General features: G+C 44.9%; 1 protein-coding gene across 3 annotated transcripts in view; it reads right to left on the bottom strand.

The window, feature by feature from the left end:
- Nucleotides 1-22,982, bottom strand: part of epha4l (eph receptor A4, like) — a 52,259-nt gene extending 29,277 nt beyond the window's left edge. For all 3 annotated transcript variants that reach the window (XM_070829947.1, XM_070829949.1, XM_070829948.1), the window contains exons 1-3: nt 22,798-22,982; nt 21,059-21,126; nt 17,359-18,022 (exon numbers count right to left, since the gene is read on the bottom strand). In XM_070829947.1, coding sequence (XP_070686048.1) covers nt 17,359-18,022; nt 21,059-21,126; nt 22,798-22,894 — 829 coding nt within the window. In that variant the 5' untranslated portion in view covers nt 22,895-22,982. The remainder of the gene's footprint in view (nt 1-17,358; nt 18,023-21,058; nt 21,127-22,797) is intronic.
- Nucleotides 22,983-23,233: the final 251 nt, after the last annotated feature.

The raw sequence follows: 23,233 nt of genomic DNA, 5'->3' as shown, positions 1-23,233 counted from the left end.
AAAGAAGCTCAGGGTGGCACCAGAAGAAAAGTCAGGGAATCACCAAAGTTATTACAAATCTTCCTTCGAGGACCATGAAAATGTGTACAAAATTTTGCAGCAATCCACCAAATAGCTCCTGAGATATTTTAGTCACGGCCAAAGTGGTTGAGTGACAAACTAACATTGCCATCCCTCATAAAAATACCTGGAAATCAATTTGGAAGGTACATCCAGAATTAGTATCACGAGAGAAGCTGATATAAGTGGCTGTCTAAGCTTTTGGTAATAAGGGGATGTTGCCATAGCATTGTACTTGACAGCAAATAATTGTTTTCCAGTAGAAGAGAAGAGGATAACTCTGTGATCTTGCCCATTTCCCCCCAATTAGCAACAAGAAAACAATATGTTGCCTGGAGGCTTCTGCTTCTCTCCCCAATCCTCCCTCCCCTTGTCTTCATTTTCCATCTTCAGAGCTTTCTTCCCTTTCTCCTTTCTCACGAACGTGCATTCTATTATAAGAAACAACATAGCGGGAGTAAAGGCCGTTATTTCTTCTGACAAAAAGAGGAGATCAAATAACTCACTCTTGTCTTTCTTACAAATTTAAGCTATGCTCTATTGGCAAGATCTGCAGCCGCAATGAAACCAGAGCCATTGGCATTTCAGACCATTTAACAAACAAATGCCACCACACTTGGCACACCAGGAGCTCCGTCACTTTCACAAGACTGTTTTCACTCTGTGGAGCCTGACGCACACATCTAGACCCACACCTCAGTCTGAAATGGTAACCTAAGTGACACTTTTCCTACTTTTGGCGACAGTGCTCGCCTTTCTTTTGAGTGACAGTTTGATTGGAGGGCTCGTGTTTCAAGGAGTTTCTACCTCATCTATCCGTTGCTATAATGGCCGGGGAAGCCTGGTCGGGTAATATTTCACCCTCTGAGCGCTGAACCAGAAGAGGAGGACAAAAGGACAATTCTCTGAGAGGTGCGGCGCAGACAGTCGCGACACCGATTGGACCAAATAACCTGTCAATCAATGAGGCTGCCGTGTGCTTGGCAGTGGGCGGCAAATGGTATTGAGGCCAGAGGGTCGGTGGTTTGGTGAATGCGTCTGTCTGTCTTGTTATGATGTAAAACGACCCATTGGAGACAGATGGGTAAATTCATACCCAATATAAATGAGATAATTACACACTTATAGTTTGCAGGGGTAAAGCGATCCCCCCTACACACACGCATACACACACATAGAGTCTTGCGGCCCTCACTAGTCCATACACAACCCAGATCTCAGATCGTGCATTTGAAAAACATTGATTCCAATGTCACAGTCATAAATACATCAGGGGATCCTGCTTTCAAAAGGACAGTCACATAAACAAACTCCCACATGTGTTCACCACACTAGAAATCAAATCAGTGCTTATCCACATGCACCGCAGTTAGGAGGAAGTCTGTCCTCCAACAAAAACACACATTCCACCAAGCACCCCTAAAATACCGGGAAATCCCTCTCTTGGAGGCGTAATAAAGTCGGGCTTCTTGCCCCGCAGCCGCTCTTCTCTGGAAGCTGTATTACTTTAGAGTGACGTTAACCGAGCCAGGCTCGCTGCTACCTGCTGAGCCATTCTTAGCCATTCCCACTCAGTCAATCATGGCTAAATCCCTGCCGCTTCACTCGCTAACGCTAAGCTAAGGGTCCCTTTGATTGTAGCCTGCAGGGGTGCATGAAGCCTCCGTTTCTATTCTTCAAAAAGAAGGAGAGATTAGTCAGGAGGCGCTTTGTGTTATCTCTCTATCTTTAAAGCAATCTTTCAACGCCCATTCTCATCGCTTGAGACAGAAGGACACTGGGATTTGTGGGTATTGTTTAAGAGGTTGTGACCGCTTCAGGTGACAAAACACAAAGTTGCTGTTAGGGTTTGTACATGTGCGCTGACCAGGAAAGTGTCCAGAGTTGAGAGTGGGGTCAACCAGCTGTTTGAGATGATGCCCCCATGCTAAAAGCTGTAGGGAGAGTTAATTGAGTCCCATGCTTCACAGCCTTTGGGCCCAAGCCTCTTTTAAGAGACACAGTCTAAGAGCAGGCAACCTCAAACTGTGCACGGTTGATGAGTTTTTCACTCATCAATTATTAAGCTGTCCCAGGCTGACCCCAGAGTCCCCACAGGCTGTCCCAGAATTCTTTTCACAACTCCAAATCCCTGTTTGCCACAGACATGCTCTGGCATCTTCATCTGTGGGTTGAAACCCCTGTATTTCAGAAATTGTGTTTGAAAAAGTGATGTCAACATACGAAGGCTTGTTTATAGTAGTGACTACCCCGCCGAAAGGAACAGTCAGGGAAAAAGAGAGGTCGATATCCAAGTAAAGCTGGGGAGTTTGCTTCCTATTAGGATTGTGAGTGTGTGAGTGTGTGTGTGTGTGTGTGAGGGAAGAGACCGCAGTAGTGGGTGGTCCAAGAGACCGTGGCTTCAGAGAGGAATCTCCCTTAAGACTTGCTGGATTTATCACTGTTCGGGCCAGCCGTGGCAAACCCACATAGACGCAAACACAGACACACATGAACACACATGTATTTAGTTTTTATGGGATCTGAGATGAGAAGCCCTCATCATATTCCTTCATACAGCTCTCAAAAGTCTAACCCAATTTTTCCAGACCATCTTTTTTACGCTGTCTCCTTTTTTTGCCCGATCACTCCGTAACTCTCCTGTATTAGTTTTTTCTCACTCTCATTCGCCCGCTATCTCTCTCTCCCACTCTCCTAGGCTTTCTCTCGGCAGGCCTTCTTTCAGACAGAAAGGGGTTTGTCAGGTGCCAAATCCCTGAGCTGAGAGATCAAAGGCAGACAAAGAGACTGGTGACTTACTGTTCTATTCTGGAAAGGCAAAAAATGGAACCCCTCATAGACCGGGACATCGCATTCTTCTCCCTTTTTCCCCCAGCAGCTCTTTCACTCATTCAATCCTCCTCTCTGGCTTTAGTCTTTTTTCCCTTTTGTCAGTCTTTCCCCCGCCCCGTCCCCATCCCTGTTGTCTCTGAGCTAAAGCATGTTTGCAGGAAAGGGGGCAACAAGGGTGGAGGGAGAGGGTTGTGGGAGTTAATGAGCAGTTTTGTCCGTGTGGCGGGGATTCTGCTAGCTGAATTGGTTGCACTGCGTGAGGGGAGGGGAAAACGGGAACTTCTGTTCAAGACAAAACCATCGATGCAGCCATCTGCAAAAAATAGGAGTGCACAAAAGCTAATGATACAATGATAGCTACCCACACGCGAGCCAACTAAAACCCAGCAAAGTTTTCCTCTGAGTGGCAACAACCTACACACACCGCTTTGAACAGCCATGGATGCTCTCCATGCTGCATCCAAATAAAACCACATCTACCCACACACCCACCCACTACAGCCCACCTTGAGTGACCTGCATGCAAAGCCTGATAGGCAAGCTATTCTGCAGCCTACACAACAAAGTATCCAATACACTGGGGAATGAAAGCATGAGAGCAAACTTGCACTACAATAGCCATCCAAAAGCCCCAGGAATATAACACCCAGCACACGGCACACAATAAGCAGGCCTGCCCATGCTGAACAATTGCCTCTCTTATAATCAAAAAAAGAGAATTAAGTTCAAACTGCAGCATTTTTCCTTCTTTCAAGGCTGCGCTTTATCTTCTTTGGGTGATGAAAATTCGGTCACTCTTTTTTAGTCATAACAGACAGTGAGCTCTTCAGAGGAGCAGTCAGAGGCGTTCTCACAAAGCCATTCTTTCAAAAAAACGAAGCGATCAGCTTTCAGGACCGGAGGGCAAGGGGAGTCTCTCCTTCTCTTACACCTTGAGGAGCCAGCCATCTCTATTCAACCTGCCTTTCTGACATATCTCTCTGCCTTTGTGCCTCTTCTATCTCTTTTTTCTCTTTTTCTCCCTGTGGAAGGCAGTCGGTTGCCCAGGTGAGACTCCAACAGTGCTTTGTTTACCCCTGGCTGCAGTCTGAAGCTGAATTTAAAGAAAAAGAAACCAAAACAAGTCTTGGATGTTTATACTGATAAACTGTACATTCCCACCCGGCATATAGATAATGAAAGTCCATCCACATCAATACACCTGAGCCACTGGCATATTAGCAGGAATAACTAGCTGCTGACCGTTAGCATCTGTCACTGGAACAGCAGGAGAGTGGAGCAGGTTAACTCATTAATTCCGTCACTGGGGGTTATTAATTACCTCCGGCCCTGACGGCAACGCAGAGCCACACGGCCAGCGAAACCCATCAGCATGATGGATGAGAGACACACGGCCACCGAAACTGATCACCATGATTGATGACGTACACTCGTCACACATCTTGACCTTGACCTAGGGGTAAAAGGTCCCACACTAGTGGTACCATCCTTTAAAATGCAAAACCAGAAAAGTCGGGTAGTGACACCTGGGTTGACATCCTTACTGGTGTTAATGAAGGCTAAGAACAAAAGCCAGCGAGGCTAACGATGTTAATAACATACAAGCCAGTCTTGCTGACAATCACAGCAGCTTTGCTAGCGGTGGCCAGTGCCAGGGGGTGCAGGAGTTGCCAGCAGTTTTTCTGTCAAATGCTGGATGATTTATAACTGTATTTTCACCAACGCTGATCCATCACACTCAAGACACTGCCCTAATTAAAATGTCTGTTCCTGACACACAGGAGCAGCAGCCAAAGAGGCAGAAACACATTGTGAAAATGAAAACTGCAACAAAAGCAGGAGCAAAAAATGGTTATATTCAGAAACATTTTAAGGTTATCAAAATACTTTACAGCAACCTACTTTACAGCTGCCTTTACGCTGGTTTCTAACCATTTTGAGACTCAACACCAGAGTGTGACTTGAAAAGTGCTCCCAGCATTTATCCATTTTTTTTATTTCTTTCTATCTTGTAACAATGTACAAATATTTTCATATATATATATATATATATATATATATATATATATATGAATAATTTTTTTAGCATAATGACAATATTTCGCTTAATATTTAAAACCATTTCCTGCTCCAATAAAAAGCTGCAAATGGTAAGAGTGCACTGTAGTGCCACCTATACTGTTACTGTTTGGATTGCATAACTGAAAAAATTGAAATATTGTTCTGAAGACTTCCTGTGGACCGAGCTCTCTGCGTTCTTATTGACACGTAGGCCTCAACTTCCTCCCTAATTTCTCTAGCCTGGCCTTAAAAAGGAATATGAGTACAATGGTTATATCGCAAAAATCTAAAGTATTCCACCCAGCCACTTCAGAATGGTGCTGAAGGTAAATGTAAGGAAAACAATAAGGCACTAAAAGAAAGCTAAAGAGATGGATAGAACAGGGAGTGGTGCTGGCAGCAAACAGGTCCATCTTTGTTTTGTGAAACTCTGTTTGACTTGGCTACGTGGGGTGGGGGCCACTCAGATTCCACTTTTGCACACATGCCAGGTCCGCAAGAGTGGCACCACCCAAAGGTATGGGTATGGTGCCAACCCACTATGGATCTTTTGGGACCTAAGATTTGCATGGCAGGTGGGTAATGGACTATAATTCAAGGCAAAAACACACACACACACGTACATATATATATATATATATACAAACACAACCTCTGCACACCTGCCCACTCTCAGGTATGCACACAAAGCCCTTCAAAGGCTCTCTGGACCACAGAGATGCATTCTGTAATACCATGCATGCATGGAAACACACACAAAGACACAAATCCACCAAACAGGCTTTGTGTAGGCAGGGTAAGCACAGCGGGGACGATGGGAGGTAAACAAACTCAGTCAAGGTATTGTCTTGTTCCAATATCCACAAGGTCTCCGGGGGCTTGGGTCTCATGTTGGACATGTGTGTGTGTGGGTAGGCAGTGTATCTAGCATGCTTTCCTGACATTGTTTACAATTAAAAGAGCTGAATTTCAATTCAATTATGAAAAAAGAGACAGAGAGGTGGGAGGTGGAGGAGTATGCTAATGTTGTTGTGCAAGGGGACACTCACATCAGCACACACCGCTGAACAATTGGGAGAACTAAACTATTCTACTCGCAGCTCAAGGAGAATGGGGCAGGAAAAGGGAGGATGTGTGACGAGAACACGCACAAACACACACCAAGAATAGGTGAAGAGGAAGAGGAAGTGATAGGGAAGCAGTCTCAATGGGGCCTGGTATCCAATTCTGTAAACAACGTGTATACCACGTGTGGTACTGTAGCACAAATACATGACAAATCACTGAAATCCCCCACAATGCATCACTTACATTGAAATAGTTTTGTCACTTTAACATGTCTTGATTCTACTTCTATTCATGCTTGCATAGCATACATCGTACACATTTTAGAGCTGGGCAATAAATCAACATCATATTGATTTTGTGATGCATGACTCAGTATCATATTGACTGTTGATTACTGTGACATTGAGATATACTGTATCTTACATGCTGTCTTTTCCAGGTTTCTATTTCTAAGTGGTAGTAGCAGAATACTAGTCCAAATTTAGAAAATAAAGCATTAATCATTAATATCACCATGTGATGTGACCTAAAATTAACCTGCAATTAACATTATGTTCATTATAGATTCATCTGTCAATTATTGTCTGATTCATTTTTTTCCTTTAGTCTATAAAATGAATTAAATATATTGAGAAAACTCCAAAACCTAAAGATAGCCAGCAAATTCTCACAATTTAGCAGCTGTTGCTATTGTTGGTGGCCATTTTTATGTAAAAAATAACTTAAATGACCTATTATCAAAATTCCATTTAATGATTAATCAGTTCCAATCAAGATGTAATCAAGATTATCACAGCAACTAACTAAACAACTAAAACATTCTTTGTATATTTTTTTGCATAATTTTCGTGTTAATAAATCTTCCATATCACATACCTGGTATTCAGATACATATGGAAACCAAGTGAGTAAACAGTCACCCTAAAGTTAAGGACTTTTTGAAGGACAAGCGACCTAAAATGCATCAATTGCATCAGGGAGTACAAGAAAACAGGGGAATAAGGCATGTATGTACCTATTAAGTCGCCACTTGGATATGGCCATGCAGCACGTGATAATGATGCTTAACATTTTCATTATTAACATTAAAGGTTGGTCAAAGTGACTTTTGGTGGCTCTATAATATCCCTGCATCAAAAATCAAAGCACATTCAAACACAATTAATATACACGTGACATAGTCCCACGTGTCAATACTTAAGTGTGTGGAAGCGAGCTTACAAAAAAATGTAATTACCCAGTTGTCTGTGGTCTCTGGGGCAAGTTTAACAACAATCAACCTTGTCATTTTCTCAGAAGCAGTCTGGTGTGTTCTGAGGAGGGGTTGGAAAGGGTTGACTTATGGGTGAAAAGGGAGGTATTTTTAGGTTGTTTGTTTAGGTAATCTACTCGTAGCTCCCAGACGACAGCCTGTCTGGGGCCTCAAAGCACCTTCTATTGTGCACGTGTGTGTGCGTGAGGGTGTGCGTCCTTGAGAACACTGTGCACACCAGCGTGTTTCTGCTTTGTGTGGAAATTCATGCAGTTATGTTCCCTGTGTGTGTGTGTGTGTGTGTGTGTGTGTGTGTGTGTGTGTGTGTGTGTGTGTGTGTGTGTGTGCTCAGTCAGGGTACATAAAAACTTTCCTGGGTCACTAGCTCCTCAACAGCTCATGTCAGCCCAATGACGGTCTGCTGGTCTCCACTGTGGCTGTCACTGGTGTAACCTTTGACCTCTCCTGGTGTCACTCAGGCCTCACTCTCTCCAGACCACTTTCCCCTCCCCTCTCTCTCTCTCTCTCTCTCTCAAGACAGCATTGAGGTCATTGCTATCATGGAAGTGATACCCCCTCCGACTCGAAACTGTGTCAGCTCCTGTTCGCATGATATGGCTTTCCTTGATGTGTGTGTGCATTCCTAAGTTAGCAGCTTGTATGTGTGTCCACAAACGTTGCTGTTGGGTGTATGCGTTGCCCTCCCTAACCCCGGGCTAGTTGAACCTGGCCTTGCGGGGGGGCCACAGGGTGTGTAACAGGAGCCTGGGGTTAATGGCTCCTGCTTAGACAGGGTTTCTCTGCTAATGTGTAACGTTTTAGCCTTTTGCTTTGATGTGAGGACAGACACACAGGCACGGTGATGATGGGAAGAGGCAGACAAAGGGCCGTGAGATTGAAATGCACAACAAGCTTTGTGTGGGCACCGGTAGAAGCGGGCCAGAGTCGAGTCTCTGGCTTATGTTTTGCATTTCTTGAACTCCTCACGTTCTTTTACTCCGAGTAGATCTGCTGCTGTCTTCCTGCCTTTCCTGTTGTCTCACGTTATCTTTATGGTTTCTTTCACCACGTAGGTTGATGTTCCATTCTCGGCAGCTTTGTCTGTGATTCAAGCAGCACTTCATGCCCCACAGAGCTGCCAAAAATGTGTTCATGACTTCCTTTATTCTCTTGCTTAACACTACAATATTGTATCTTCACCCACCAAACACAAAGTATCTATATCGCACCGAGACATTTAATTAGCTTAGAATGTAAATTCCACAGACTATCCAATACTCTGAATGATCTACAGAGTGATTATTTCTTCATCAAAAAAATTGTTCCAATGAAAACAGTCAGGTGAAACAACCTTACAATGGACACAGGTAGTGATATTGACCATAATATCAACTGCAGCTGCCAGAGGTCATGACACGACTACACTAGGCTTGTTCAAAGAGCGATCACCGTCTGTACCCATAACCCCCCACTTCACCTTTCACATCTCCAGCCATTTATCAGGGCCACTAGACAGGAGTCAATTCATCTTCCTCTCTCCTTTACTTTATACACACACTCCCTCTGTCACACACATTCACACTCTACTTGGATATCTGTGCCTCCGTTTAATTCCAATCACTTCACTTTCTCTCAATCTCCATCTTATCTAGCTTATGTTTCCTCTCTCACCCTCTTTCGTCTTTCCCTCACATTTCTCCAAGGTGTGAGCCTTCAAGGGGTTGCATCTTTTTTTCCTCCTCCCCTTTCCAGCAGTATTTGACAGCTCACTGCGGATCAGGGAGGATCAAGGTTGCTAATCCCTGAGACGTGCCCTAGCATGGACACACCTCTGCCTTTGGCAGTAATTCCGCAGTTTCGGATCCCCGGTGCTGCAAGACCTCCACATCTCCAAATTACATTTCAGCTCTCCCACAGAGAGGTTGCACCTCAGAGGCAGCCCCTTGGTGTATTGGATACACATGAGGTTTGCATGTCGGTGTGCATACACATGTATTCACAGCATGAGGTCAGCCACCTGATCTCAAGGCTCTGGATTGAAACCTGGGAGAGGTGCGTGTGAAGTGTGAGAAGTTTGATACCACTGTCCTGTCTCTATGCTAAATATAAAGCTAAACGTAGCTGCTGAATTACTTAGCTTTGCTTAAAAACTGCAAGCAGAGGCAAACAGCTAGCCTGGCTCGATCCAAAGTTAACAAAATCAGCGCCTCTAACATTAACATGTTATATCTCTAAGTCTAAAAACTTCAAGTTGTGGTTTTACTGGGGTTGTGTGCTGGACTATTTCTTTGCCGAGTGCAGGGATTTCCAGCACAAACATAGTTCCATAGAAAGACAAACCTAATATCACCGTTCCTCAACACTGATAATTGAATATTGAAATGATACATTAATGTCACAGCCTTTAGCTTAGAATTGGTGATATGTGTAAGAACTACAATTCCTTTGAGCTCCGGCCACTGTTATGTCAGAGAAGAAGCCAGTCAGAATGTTAATTCAAATTGAACTAGTTTAAACTGGTGAATACAATTTGAGATTTTTGAAAAGCAAAAACTTTTCAGCTCACCATTAGCAGCACACATAAAACTAGAGCTCTGTCATTGTCAGCTAAGTCATAGTTGACTTCACTCCTTACGTTTTGAGTACCCAGGCTTGTACCTTCAACTGCTGCAGTTTTCTTATGCAGCTGTTCATCTTTAGTGGGGATGATTCATCCGGCAGAGTTTTATGGCCATTCTAGCCTTGGAAGTGCTCCAAACTCATCTGACATTTTCTATGTAGGTAATGAACAGGACTTTACTTCCAGAACCCTGGATACCCAAAATACAGATGTTGCACACTAAACTATGTTTCTTTGCAATACGATGCCTGTATTCCTCACTCTTCTACCCACATACAAATCACATTCAAAGTGTGTGTGTGTGTTTTTCCAGAGAGAATGAGCCAGTGTGCCATTTCCGCCACCACCGTGATTAGAAAAGGGGGATCTCAGCTCATTAAAATGGGCACTGTGTCCAGTCTCAGGGCACATCAGATTACAGAGCAGTCCTTTCTTGCAAGGCTTTTTGTCATAACCCTAACTGATTGCCACGGAGCAGCCTTTGATTTGGCCACTGAACTCTGCGCCCCCTGAGAAAAAGGATGACGGCAAAAGAGAAGAAAAGACCACCTAGTATCGGCCTTGCAGGATGGAGGGAGCTCAAGATAGAAATCAGCAGGAGAAAGAGAGAGGGAAAGATAAAACATTTTCAAGGTGTTAGCAATCAGCTGCCCATTGTCACATACTGAGGGAGCGTTGGCCGCCAGTCTGAAGAGCTGCGGGGCCGCTTTGTCTCCAGGCTCGGATCGCGCAACGAGATTGGAACGTTAATAGAAGTTTATGATACAGCATGTGATACGCCCGCTGCGACAGATGCACAGAATAAATATAGGACAGATAATGGTTTAGACACACATATACTCTGTCTGTCCACACTCACACCCAGTCCCTGCGATCAGTAACACATTGCCCCAGATCAAAGGGATTTCCGTGCAATGGTGAACCGGCGGATGAAGTGTAGAAAAAGCACGGTTGCCAGACTGGAACTAAATCTCTTTCCACTTCACTTCCCCCCATGTTTTTTGTTTCTTTTTCTCCTCTCTCTCTCTCTACCTCCCTCCCTGCCTCCCCATCTCCATCTCCTCCGCTCTCCTTGGCGAGGGAGATCTGTTCTCCCTCTTTGAGCACAAAGACGGTGACAGAGGCCCTCTTTCTCTTTCATAACCTCTCTCTCTGAAACAGTCCATCCATGCCCACTTGATCGCTGTCCACTTCTCCCTCTATCCGTCTTTCTCTGCCTATACATCCGTCCGTCTCCCTTTACAAACTCTGCCCCTTCTCTCTGTCTGTCAGCTGAGGGAGAAAACAGGGGTTTGGAGGAAGAGGGGGGAGAAAAATTTAAAGTGAGCGAAAGAGAAGGAGAGGGGCAAGAGAGCAAGAGGGAGAGTGTGCAGGAGTGCAGGAGAAAATGGAGAGAGAAGAGGGGAAACAGCCGGAGGAATGGGGGAGCGGCAGGGACGGATAGAGGGAGAGGGGGTGAAAGGACTGCAGGGTTGTGTTGGTAGAGAGCAGGGGTATTGATTCAGGGCCTTTTGACATGCTAATTTGCTTGCTGACTGCTTTAATCGCTCTCTCTTCCCATCGCGGGCTTCAAAGAGAGGATGCTTTTCAAAAAGATGAGAGAGGAGAGGAGAGGACAGGAGAGGAGAGGAGAGGAGAGGAAAGAGGAGAGGAGAGGAGAGGAGAGGAGAGGAGAGGAGAGGAGAGGAGAAATGTTATCATCCTTTTAAACTTCTCTCTTGACACTTCCACAGCTACATGTTCCTGATTCCAGCTGACAACCATGTTCATAGCACAGTGACAACATCCATCTTAGCAGATCATGTAAGCTGTCCTTACTTCACATTACCTAATTATAGTGGGCTATTAAATACACAGTTTGTGTCAATCTGCATAGAGTGCTGTTTAGAAGGAAGCTGTCCAATGAAAACCTCACATCTCCCATTTTTGTGATGCTGAATTTTTAAAATAAACTGGCTATTATCTAATTATGTATTATGGTATATTACATTAATGTATTTGCTGTATGAGTTTTGAACAAGTCATTCAATCGAAATGTAACTGGAATGCTGACAAATTTCTAATCTGAAAACAGAACAATTACCAATTTAATATCTCTAATTTACTTTTTGTTATCCTGTAGCTTCTCATTTCTATTGTCTATTGACTGCACTGTAGGACCAGAGTGTCCAAAATCTAAATGTTTATAGATTTTGTAAGCTGGCATCTTTCATCACTGAGCAACATTTAACAACAAAATCAAAAGCTGTTTTGTAAAAATTCAGCTGGCTCGCAGCTGGATTTTTACACTCATTTTGTAAAACCAAAGCCAGCTTATTATGCCAATTTTGTTTAGATAATTAAATGTGTATTTCAAAAAATTTAAATGACACTTGTTGTCACTGAACTCCGTTTGGAACCAGTGAAATAATCTCGCACCTCTGACAGTTTCTCTCTGAAACCAGTGTCAGTTAAACAAACTAAAATGAATAAAGAACATTGCTCCAGGAAATTCTTAAAAAGGAACTTCATTTTCATTGGTAAAAAATTGCTTTCTAAAAGTACACACAGCAGTTTAGTAGCACTATGACCCGGGTCATGCTCAATCACCGGTGGCTTCCTGCCCTAAACAGGGCACCTCAAGGCAAAAGAGAGAGGGGTGATGAGTGTTGAGAACTGCAGAGGGAACAAACACTGAGGCAGGACGGCAGCCCAACCAGGAAAAACATTTCAGCACCTCAGCTAATGACGGCTGAATTACCACTGCCCCACCACCACCACTTCCCTCCTCCGTCCAGTCAAGGAAGGATTTATGTGCGTTGAGGGGACTTTTTTTAATCATTTGTGGAGCTAAACAAGTACAGAATATAAAACAAAAATGCCTTAAGCAATTATTCTAGCAGGATGGGGAGGGTGGTGGACGGTTGCTCATGAGACACTCTGTCCTCTCTTTCTGTATCTGTTGTTCTTTCCAGCTCTCTGTTGGTAATAGATTCCTCGTCTCTATTCAGCAGCACAAAACGAGCCTCTCTGGTGGCAGGGAGAGTGATGAGTACATTCACCTCCATTCTGCTGCTCTCGGCTCGGCTCTGATTGTGAGTCTGTGTGTGCTAAGACATACTAAAGCTTGTGTGTGTGTCTATCTCCTATACATATTTATGAATGTGTCTGTGTACTTGAGCTTATTACTTACTATGCCCTTTTTTACATGTGTGGTGCCAGGATTTTTTCTGTTAGTTTGGATAAGCGTGCCTGCATGGCTGTACATGTGGGCGTGCACATGCACATGGTGGTTTCAGTCGCCTGAGATACGTTTGCCTGCATGTGTGAGGGACTTTCAGGTTTCTGTGCACACTCACACATGTGCATGTGTCTGTATTTGTGGGAACAATGACGGGTGATGATGTTCCGTGTGCTGCTCCTAGCTGCCTCCCTCCCAGCAGTGAAGGTAATCTCATTATACAGCCCACTTCCTGCTGCTGCCACCAGAGACAGGCTGATGAACACTAACCACCTCGACGGCCGGAGCAGACAGAGGGAGGAAAAAAGAGAGGAGAAGAAAAAAAAGGAAAGGGTGAAAATTGCAAACAGAAACTCTGCAGAAAAATGAAGGGAGATGAAAGGAGAAAGAGAAATATGAAAAGAGAAAAAAGCTCATAAAGCACCATTAAAGCAACAGGAAATTGGTAGAGACAGAGGACATGGACAGACAACATAAGCAAGCAACAAAGCCAGCCAAGAAGAAGATGCAAATACTTAATTTGTGTGACTGCAGAAGAGAGGAAGAAGGAGAAGGAAAATAGGAGAGGGAGAGGAAGAGCAAGGGACTGAGTCTGTGTATTTAAAGCCATCGGGGACCAGCGGGCTAAATAGAATTACGTGGTGAATTTAGAATGATGCTCCCAAGCGCATATTTAACACTGTCAACAGAGGGAGAGAGAGAATGGAAGACCCAAATACACACACACTCACACACACACACACAATGAGTGGAGCACAGGAGAGAAACTTCATCCCTAAAACCTCTTAATCCAATATGAATAGTTTCCAGCTCAGCAAAGACTGCTGGGAGTAGAGGGGGTCTCAGGTGAGATAATGCTTCGATCACACTCCAACATCAAAAATAGGGCCCAAGGTGTTATCCACCGACGCATATGCACACAAGATTTGACGGAATATACAAAGCTAATGGGATTCTAAAGTGAATTGATTTTATTACTCTTTTTCAGGGTTGTCTTAATGCACAATCCATCTAGAGAGATCCATTTTGTGTTTTGCATTAAGGAGAGACGATAAAATGTGTCCATAAGAAATTCTTTCAAGTAACACAAAAGAATATAAATTTAAAGATAAAGTGTTCAAAAAGTGTTACCTTATTCTTTGTTCTTGTGTGTGTTAATTGGAGGCAGTGATAGATTGTGGGGTGCCCGTTAACAGCTCAGCCATGAACTAGCATTCTGCAGTGTCAAGTGTGTCTGTCACCTTCACGCCTGAGCCAGGCTACATCCTCAACAAACACACATGCCAACAAATACCACCTGAAGGCAAACACATGCACAACTTGCTGATTTTCCTGAAATCACACATCATTGGTCTGCAGAGGCAAAACTGCTGCCAGAGCAAACCATCTTTAAAGAGTCTCTCTCACTCATCAAAAAGATAAAAGATAAAATAATTATAATCCCTCTACTCACTAATCTCTCCCTCCCCCTCCAACAGTAGGGAGCCCATCACCAGATGAGGAGCGAGGGGACTCTGTGACCCCCACCCTTCCCCAACAGAGTGTGTGCAAGGGGGGAGGTGATTAACAGGGAAAGGGATCCCCAATGCAAACAGACAGAGTCCCCTCTTCTTATGTCAGGGGGCCCCTTGGCCCTCAGTGCCCTGGTTGGCCCTCTTGCCTTGGCCCTGAGTCTACACCCTGGCCACCCTTGGCCCACCTCGAGCACAGGCACACATACACCACCCCTCGCCACAGCTGTCAAAACTTTGATGTCTTCATCAATCCTGGATCCACGACCCTGTCAGACGCAGCAGTAAGATGGATGCAGAAGGGGATGACCTCTGACCCTGCCAGGGGTGGAGAATACAACTCCTACGTACCCCATCAGCACCCCCCCCGCACACACCTCTTTTTCCCCCAAACATCGCCGGTCTCAGTCGGCTCCACTGCTGCCCCAAACAATGATGGAAGAGAGCCCATTCATCCTGGGCTGGGAACCAGGGGCCAAGGTGCCCTTGTAACCCCGCACGAACACAAGACAAGCACAGACACACAAGTATGTGAACACACACACTCGCACACACAATTGGGCTTGTGTGTACCATAGAAAACCTTTAAAAAGAAAAATTTAAACCAAATCAAGCCACATAGCCTGAACACAGGCTGGCACCCTCTCTTAAAACTTTACGTAATATGTCACACACACACACTTTATCCCACTACTCGAACATGATGTTCACCCCAACCAGCTTCAGTATAATTCCCTTGGTCAAAATGTTCATATAAAAGAGGAGCCCCTCTCCCATAGAGCCCGTCACACTGGAGAATATTAATCATCTCATCAATGCACTTGAAGACTGACAGTGGACAGCACCTTTTAACCCTTCAGTCACTGGAGTTGACCCACACTGACACCACACCTCAGGCAGCCACGCAGCATCAAACCCAACGCATGTTATCAAGTTTCCAATTGGAAGTGAAACTTTAAGAAACTTTTTAAATAGTGTAATTTGAGCTATAAGTGAAAGGAGTGGATGGATTGGCACTGTAAACTTTAACAAGCCAAAGAAGATGTCGTGATATGTGAACTAAATATATATATGTTAGTTTGAAAAGCAGTACTGCCAGCTCAGAGGCTGGCACACACTACGAGACTGCATTAGTCATAAAAAATCACGGTTTCCAAATCCTTTGTTGCCTTCTTTGGAGAGTAACAGCTATTTATCTCAACTAAAAATAAAAAGGAAAGATAAGGACTCAATGTTGCAGGCAAATTAAAGTGAATGATATACGGCATGAGATCAGGGTTTTCATTCGGATTTGAAAAAGGAGAGTTTATTGTATTAAATTACATGATAGAAAGCCAATCCAGGGGAAATTTATCTAAAGTCTGTAACTAACCACTTTTCGGTCTCCTTCCCTCACCCCTCCATCTCTCTTTGCTTCTTTGAAGCCCACTCTGGGGACAGAAACCTAGCGAGAGGCATCTGAAACCAGCAACTGGGGAACACAAGGAAAACTCCAGAAAAATTCTTAAAGCTCAAATGATACTTTCTTGGAGAAAGGGACACTCGATAACACACACAACCCCTCTGTGACTACTTGCAGCCCTTTACCTCCTCACCCCCTCGCAGCCAGCGGTAGCACTAAATCACTGGACCCGCTTGTCATGCAATTAGTCCTCAGAGATAAAGGCTCCCTCGTAAATTAGGAGAGGTGTAGTGGTCCGTCCCCCTGTTAATCACCCGTGCCCAGCCTCTGACCCCTCACTCCTGTTCGTGTGTGATAGTGGTGGGTGGCTGGTGGGGTATACCAATAAACCATCATGGCAGAACTGGCATCTGCTCATCTGGCCAGACGACAACTGCGCCTCGGCTTGGCAAAATGTTGCATGTGATCACAAACTGCTGTCTACTGTGTGCAATGAAACACACAAGTTAAATTATCTGTGTCTATAAAAAATACCATTCATCATAAGGGCCTAAACGTGAAATCTATTGGTTGGGTTTTCTTATCTAGGCAATGATTTGAATTCACCAACATGCTGAGGGCTCTTTTATTGTCTTGATTTTTAAAAAATTTGGAAGGAGGCACAATGCACTGACCTTACAACCTCATCAAACAGCCTGGTATAGGATCCTGGTGAGCTGAGACTAGAATAATCATCCACAAAGGGCTATTGCCCCCTACCAAATAGCACTATTTCAACCCCATCTCACAGCTGTGTATTTTCCCTCTTCTCATACCTGCTTGGAATGATAAACCCTTTCACTCTCTTTCTCTTCGTCTAAAGCTGTCTATCTCTTTTCCCCAGCTTCAGGCTCCATTGGGAGTTAGAGAAAGAGCAGGTGGGGGTGAAAGACACAGCGGTAGTACAATCCAGTTGGAGCTCTACCCTCTTCTCTCAGTGTCACCAATTCTCCTGGGATGTATCCCATTGCACAACACCTCCCAGTGGGCCCGCTAATTACTCCATTTACAATCATCATTGCTTCTATCACCCAAAAAGACACTGAAAAGATTACTGTAGAGAGTCGAGGGAGGGGGGAAAAGTATCAAACAGAGAGCGAGGAAGCGAGGAGAGGGAAGGACAAATAGAACAAAAATTTGGGGGATAAAGACAAAGATGCAGAGCGGGAGGAAGGGTAGAAATGAAAGTGATAGGGTACTGTAGGGACTGTCAAAGGTTTGAGGGGAGAGAGTGATCCATAAATAGAGATAGAGTCAGCCCCAAAAAACACAAGACAAATGCCAGTTCTTTACCTTGACATTCTGCATTGCGCTCCTCGTATCCAGGGTTACACAGGCAGTTCCCAATAGGCACCAGCCATTCTCCATCAGCCCCACAGTACATCTTGGGAACCTCCTTCTCCTCTGAATTATCCACGCATGAGCCACGAACTTCCACAAGTGAGGAGGTATCGGCTCCAGTGATGGTATCTGGAAACTGGGCCAAGTTACGCACCGCTAAAGGACATTTCTTGTAGAAGACCCTGACAGACACAAGAGCAATGCATGCCCCAACATCCTGGAAGGCCAAATAGAAGCCCTTCCGGGTCAGGGCGCCCACATCCCGGACCTCTGTGTTCAGCTTCATGATGCGATCTCCGATGTCCACTTGTGTGAAGCTCTCATCTGCAGCGATGGTATCGATCTTGCCGAACTGGTTCTCACGGATGTAGCGCTCCTTGTCATTGTTGGACTCATAGTAATAAAGATTGAAGGTTTCCTTGCAGGTTCCCATGACCCCTGGGAGGCTGTTGCAGTCTCGAAGGGTGAACTTGATTTCAATGTAGACACGCTGGGCACCGCCTCGGGGGATCCAGTCAGTGCGGAGCCAGTTGTTCTGGTTTGGCTCCATGACGTTACACACCTGGTACGTCCGGATGGGAATGTTCTTTTCATCCATAATACTCACTTCCTCCCACTGGGAAAAGGACACAAGATTAAACATGTTACAAGGATATTCTTAAACTTCTAGGTTTCAGATTGCAAGTGAATAACCTATGCTGAATTCCACTGATATACTGTAACCCTCATCCTACCAACATATTTAACAAACAAGGACTCCCTTGGGGACCCCACGAATAAGCTACTGTAAGAAACAACCATCATAGCAAAATATTCACTTGTTTTTACACAAACATTATTTGTAATGTAATTAATTTATCAGAAAAAATATATTATTCTAAGAGAGTTACAGTTAATTTGCATGTTGTGTAAAATGAAAATATTTGCTGTAGAATAGGAGATCTGTTTCTGCTGCAACTGAGCCTGTATCCTGATGAACAATGACTGACAGTGTGCCCCTACCCTCTGATAGCGGGTAATACTATCAGGGGGTAGGGGCACACACTATACTACCAATAGCAAACATGAACTAACGGCTTAGGCAGAATGAGGTGCTTTTCACTGCGGTCCCCCAGGACCTCAATACACTGGTACTTTTGAAAAGCACTAATTAAAACAGAAATAATGAAATCATTATGAGCAAACTGATTAAAAGTCATGGAAAATTGGAACAACTGAAAAAAGTACCTATGAGATATGACAAAAAACCTATCTGTGGGGTCTGAGGGTCCCCTAGCCATTAGGTTAACTTTGAAAACATCAGAGAAATATCAAATTTTAATGCTCTCCTCACTGTGTAAGTAAACACATAACTGGGAGCCAGGCTATGCTAAGATTGAAAGATACTGAGCAAAAAGGGCAAGCTAGAAAGATTAGTCAATATTTGAGTCTCAGCAGAGCAATTAATTGATGGCTAAACTTAATGCATATTTTATGAATGGCACCTAATAGACTCGTTAGGTCCTAATATAGAATTGTAAAGATATTAATATTCATGGCTTTTCCTCATGTGCGAGAAAGGAAATTTGTTATTAGTTCTCTGCCTTAGTAATGACTGCAGTTCAATTACTTGGAGTGTGGTATACAAAATTATTCTCATACACACACGTACACACACACACACGAAATGAGAGACCTGTATGGCTCAGGGCATCAGGAAAAAAGGAAAGAATGAAAAGAGGGGATTACGTGGATGCAAAAACTAAAGGTCTCCGAATCAATGCTAACGATCTAATGTGTGCCTGCTTTACATCAAGCATACATGATGGGGACTGGGAAACCGAGGCGCAGATGTTCACTGCCGTTGTTAGTGTGAACTCACAGGAGGGAGAGGGAGATGCTGACGTGGGGCGCATGGATTACGTTATCCTGCATGGCCTGGCTTATTTTTGCCGGGAGGGAATGTTTGTTTTACTTATGATAAAGTTCCCCCCTCCACAGATCACTGTTGAGCAAATACGAGCATGTCTTGAGAGGCTCAAAGCGGTGTGTTCTCCTACATTTTTCACGGGGTGTTTTAAATAGAGTCTTTGAGCGAGCAGGGCTGGAAACAAGAGCAGACAGGCCTTTGGCTGCCGTGGATACAAACATCTAGAAAACTGTACCAAAAAAAATCATAATGGCACAGTGGAAGATATGGAATCTGCTGCCAGACTTGATTTGACGCCTTATCATAAACAATCTGCTTTAAAGCCTTATATCCCCGGAGGAGGGTGGGATAATGTTAAACACGGCTGCGGCTGTGTGATTTGAGAAAATGTCTATCATTCCCTGCCGTTCCATTCCACCCCACTGTCTTCCTCCAGCCCCCCCTTTTATTGTGGAAATCGAGTGCCGCTGAGATAAGGCCGCACCTTTCCCCGATAGCAGGGAAGAGGGAGAATAAGGCCAATTGGTTGTAAAGAGAGGGTGAATGCAGGCTTGCCGGGGCTGCCAGGACCCTGCCAATCACTTGTTTGTGGTAAAAATGGTCGAGGGGAGGACCTGAGCGCAGCACCGGCCAAGTTCATTGAGAAAAGCTTGCGAGTAGAGCCTGCAACAGCTGCACAAGGTGGAAGTCTGCTCCCCTGGGTTCCTATTCATTAGTTGGCATGATTGTTGCTAATTTGTATTAATTTTCATAAAAGATTAAAAGGCCGGTGCTTGTGCTCATTGTCACTGGAGGAGTGGCTGCTGACTGGCAAAACACTGGGATTTGTTTAATGTGAAGAATTGTTCATTTAGGTCACCTGTGACTCTGACAGATATGACAGTCAAACACATTTTGGTCCTTTCTATTTGATCATATCTAGACGTGGTTGAGACATGGCTTTACAACCCCCTCATGCCTGTGGAACACACTATGAGCCCAATTGTGGCCCCTATTTTTTCCCTTATCAGGGCCAATGTATATATCCCAGTTAGACTTAAGTATCAGGAGGACCCTATATTCTGCGTTGCTTTATAGCAAGACCTGCGGCAAGAGCTGAACCCCACAGCACCTTCCCCTTATTCATCTATTGCACAGGACCCTCTCTCAGCTGCCAAGTTCCTCTCTCTCTCTCTCTCTCTCCCTCTCTCCCTCTCTCTGTCTCTCTCTGCGACTCAATAGTGGAAAGGGATATAAAGTTTCTCCACAAAGACCGATTCAATCCACCGTCTATTCAGGAAACCTGACGCCCGCTGCAGTATCGGCCCCTGCATCTGACCATTACAGAGTGGTTAGAGAGGAGGGAAGCGAGGAGAAAGGGGAGCAGGGGCTGGGGTTGAGGGGGGTGCCTATAGGCCCATGGTTCTCAAAGTGGATTCCGGGGACCCCATGGAGGGTGTTCCACAGGGTCTCTGTATGCAACAAAATGGCATGTTGTTATTTACTTGTATTTTAGTGTTAAGGTGCTGGAGATGGTGCCTTGGTCTCACCAGTGTCCCCACAGTGCGGACAGATGCACAATAAATCATCAATAAAGATATTCCCATAAAGGGCTCACCAAGACAAAGCCTTATCAAAGAGGGCTGTGTATCTGTTTGGCGGTCCACTCCAGAGCTTCTGCCAATAGTGGATATTATCTCTCCATTTTTTGCTCAATAGGGGACCATGCGTCCTAACAAGGGGACACTTCTTTGCAGTACTTACCCCTCCTTCTGTCGGGTTGGCGACCCATCCCAGCTCCCCCTGTACAGATCTGGAGTCCAATAACGTGACTGGAAAACAAGAATGGGAGAAGTGAGCTTGCAGTCTCAGTCCGTCACTGCCGTGTATAATCCACTTAGGTCTGACACACCGAGGAAGGAAAATGGATTCGGATTTATTTCACAGAAAAAAGCTTAATGAAAAGAAATAATTTATCAAGTAGAAAAACACCCGCGTGTTGTACGTCAGCTCTCGGAGAGAATAAAGACAGAAGGCCGATGAGTCAAATGATGAACTTGTAGCTGTTTTGTTCGGCGTATTTCCCTGCTGCGCTTCACGCGCGCCGATTTGATGGATACTCGTTAAGAAAAATATTTTCTAAAAATGACAAATGTGTTTCCCCTGAGCCTTTTAAGTGATATTTTTCAGTTTGGCTTCAAGCACGTTTGGCGTGATCGGAATGGGTTATGAGTCTTCTGTCTGCACAAACTTGCTCGCTGAGCATTTAAATGCCCTGGGCAGACAGAGAGGCTCTTACACAATATTTGCTGTAGGAAAAGTAAAACATAACGCATGTGAAGCAGGACTTGAAACATGCCTGATTGAATTAAACGGCACCGATCTGTTTTCGGGGTTGTTTTGAATTCGGTGTGAGTGAAATGCTTCTTCGCTGACTGCTCAGTAGAAATGAATAAATAAGGCCGTTATGTAAGTCCACGGTGTCAATTATTTGGTACAATACGGACTGATCCGTTTACACATTTGATTCAGATTTAATTCATCTGAACCTGTGACCCACCATTGTGGACAAACTTCTGCCCAAGAGGTCAGATAGAAAAACAGCCCTCTGCGGGACACTGCTTCTTCGAATCCGATGGGGGCTGTTTTAAATGAAATCATTGGTGTTTGCACTTAAGCGGACTGTACCGTGTTCCAGGCCTAACACTGCGCTCCGGGACCCCGGGGCAGGCAGCGTTAGTGCCGAAACCTTCCGACCTCTGGTCTGTGCGGGACGCCGCGTGTTCAATTCAAACATCTTGATGTTTGAGTAAATTCACACCGAAGCAGAGCAGAGCCGAAAAGATTTTATTATCTACTGGGAATCATTGTTTAATTCGGCGGGGATCGAACACACAGAGTTGCGCAATTTCACTTTTGGAATTTTGTTATTTTTGTATTTCCCACATTCACCTTCCACCAGAACCCGCTGTCACAGCAGGAGCGGTGACTGACAACAGTCTGAAACAGAGAAATAAAGAGCTGCTTGACGACTCAGACGTGTGCGCGATTCAGAAGTCTCTGACTGACTCGTGAATGGACTTCATTTCTCTTCTACAAGTCGTGTCTGTTTGGGTAAACGCTGCGCAAAATGAAAGTGCTTTTTGAGCAGAGACCGGCTTGACCTTCCCTCTTAACAGAGAGATCAGCGCGTATCTGGGCTACAAGTATCCTCGCTCCCAGTGCTTTCGGCAGCTGGCACGATCCAAGCCAGGAGCCTAGAGACCAAACCAGTCAGTGCGCGTTAGAGCCGCCGCTTCTCGTTCCAGCTCCGCTCACATAAACCCCACAGAAAGTCGCCGCGTAAAGGTGAACGTTGTGTTTCCCACCAGTGAACTCGTCGCGGCTCCAGGAACTCGCAACTAGGGGCCACTGAGTGAGGCTCCGCGGCGCAAACACACGCAGAGACGGAGCGGGGATGAAGTCACAAGTCCGCGGCAGTTATGTTCTCCTAACAACCTTACCTTCATTTGGGGGGTATATCCGTGCCGGCGAAACAAATGTAGGAATCCCGAAAACAAGAAAGGTGGCCGTGATCAAAATCCCTGCCATGAGTGCCATTTGTATCGCTGTTCCGTTTTTCTCTCCTCTTTTTCTTTCGTTGTTCTTCTCCCAGGTCCTAGTCTCTCTCCCTCTCTCGCTCTCTCTCTCGCTCACTCCCTCTCTCTCTCCCTTTCTCTCTCTTTCCCAGTGGAATATGGATTTGAAGCGGACAGGGGGAGAGAGACGCAGCGAGCGCACCACAGCCAGGAGGCGGGTCTACTCCAAGCGCTCTGACGCGAACCCCGTCAATCCATATAGGAAACGTATTGGAGAGGGGGGCAAATAATCATTAACGACCCCCCCTACACGCACACACAAACACACACACACACACACACCAAATAACTCCCTGTCTTG

Source organism: Pempheris klunzingeri, chromosome 4 (genome assembly GCF_042242105.1).
Source record: "Pempheris klunzingeri isolate RE-2024b chromosome 4, fPemKlu1.hap1, whole genome shotgun sequence".
Classification (NCBI taxonomy): Eukaryota; Metazoa; Chordata; class Actinopteri; order Acropomatiformes; family Pempheridae; genus Pempheris; species Pempheris klunzingeri.
This window is presented reverse-complemented; position numbering and strand designations above follow the sequence as displayed.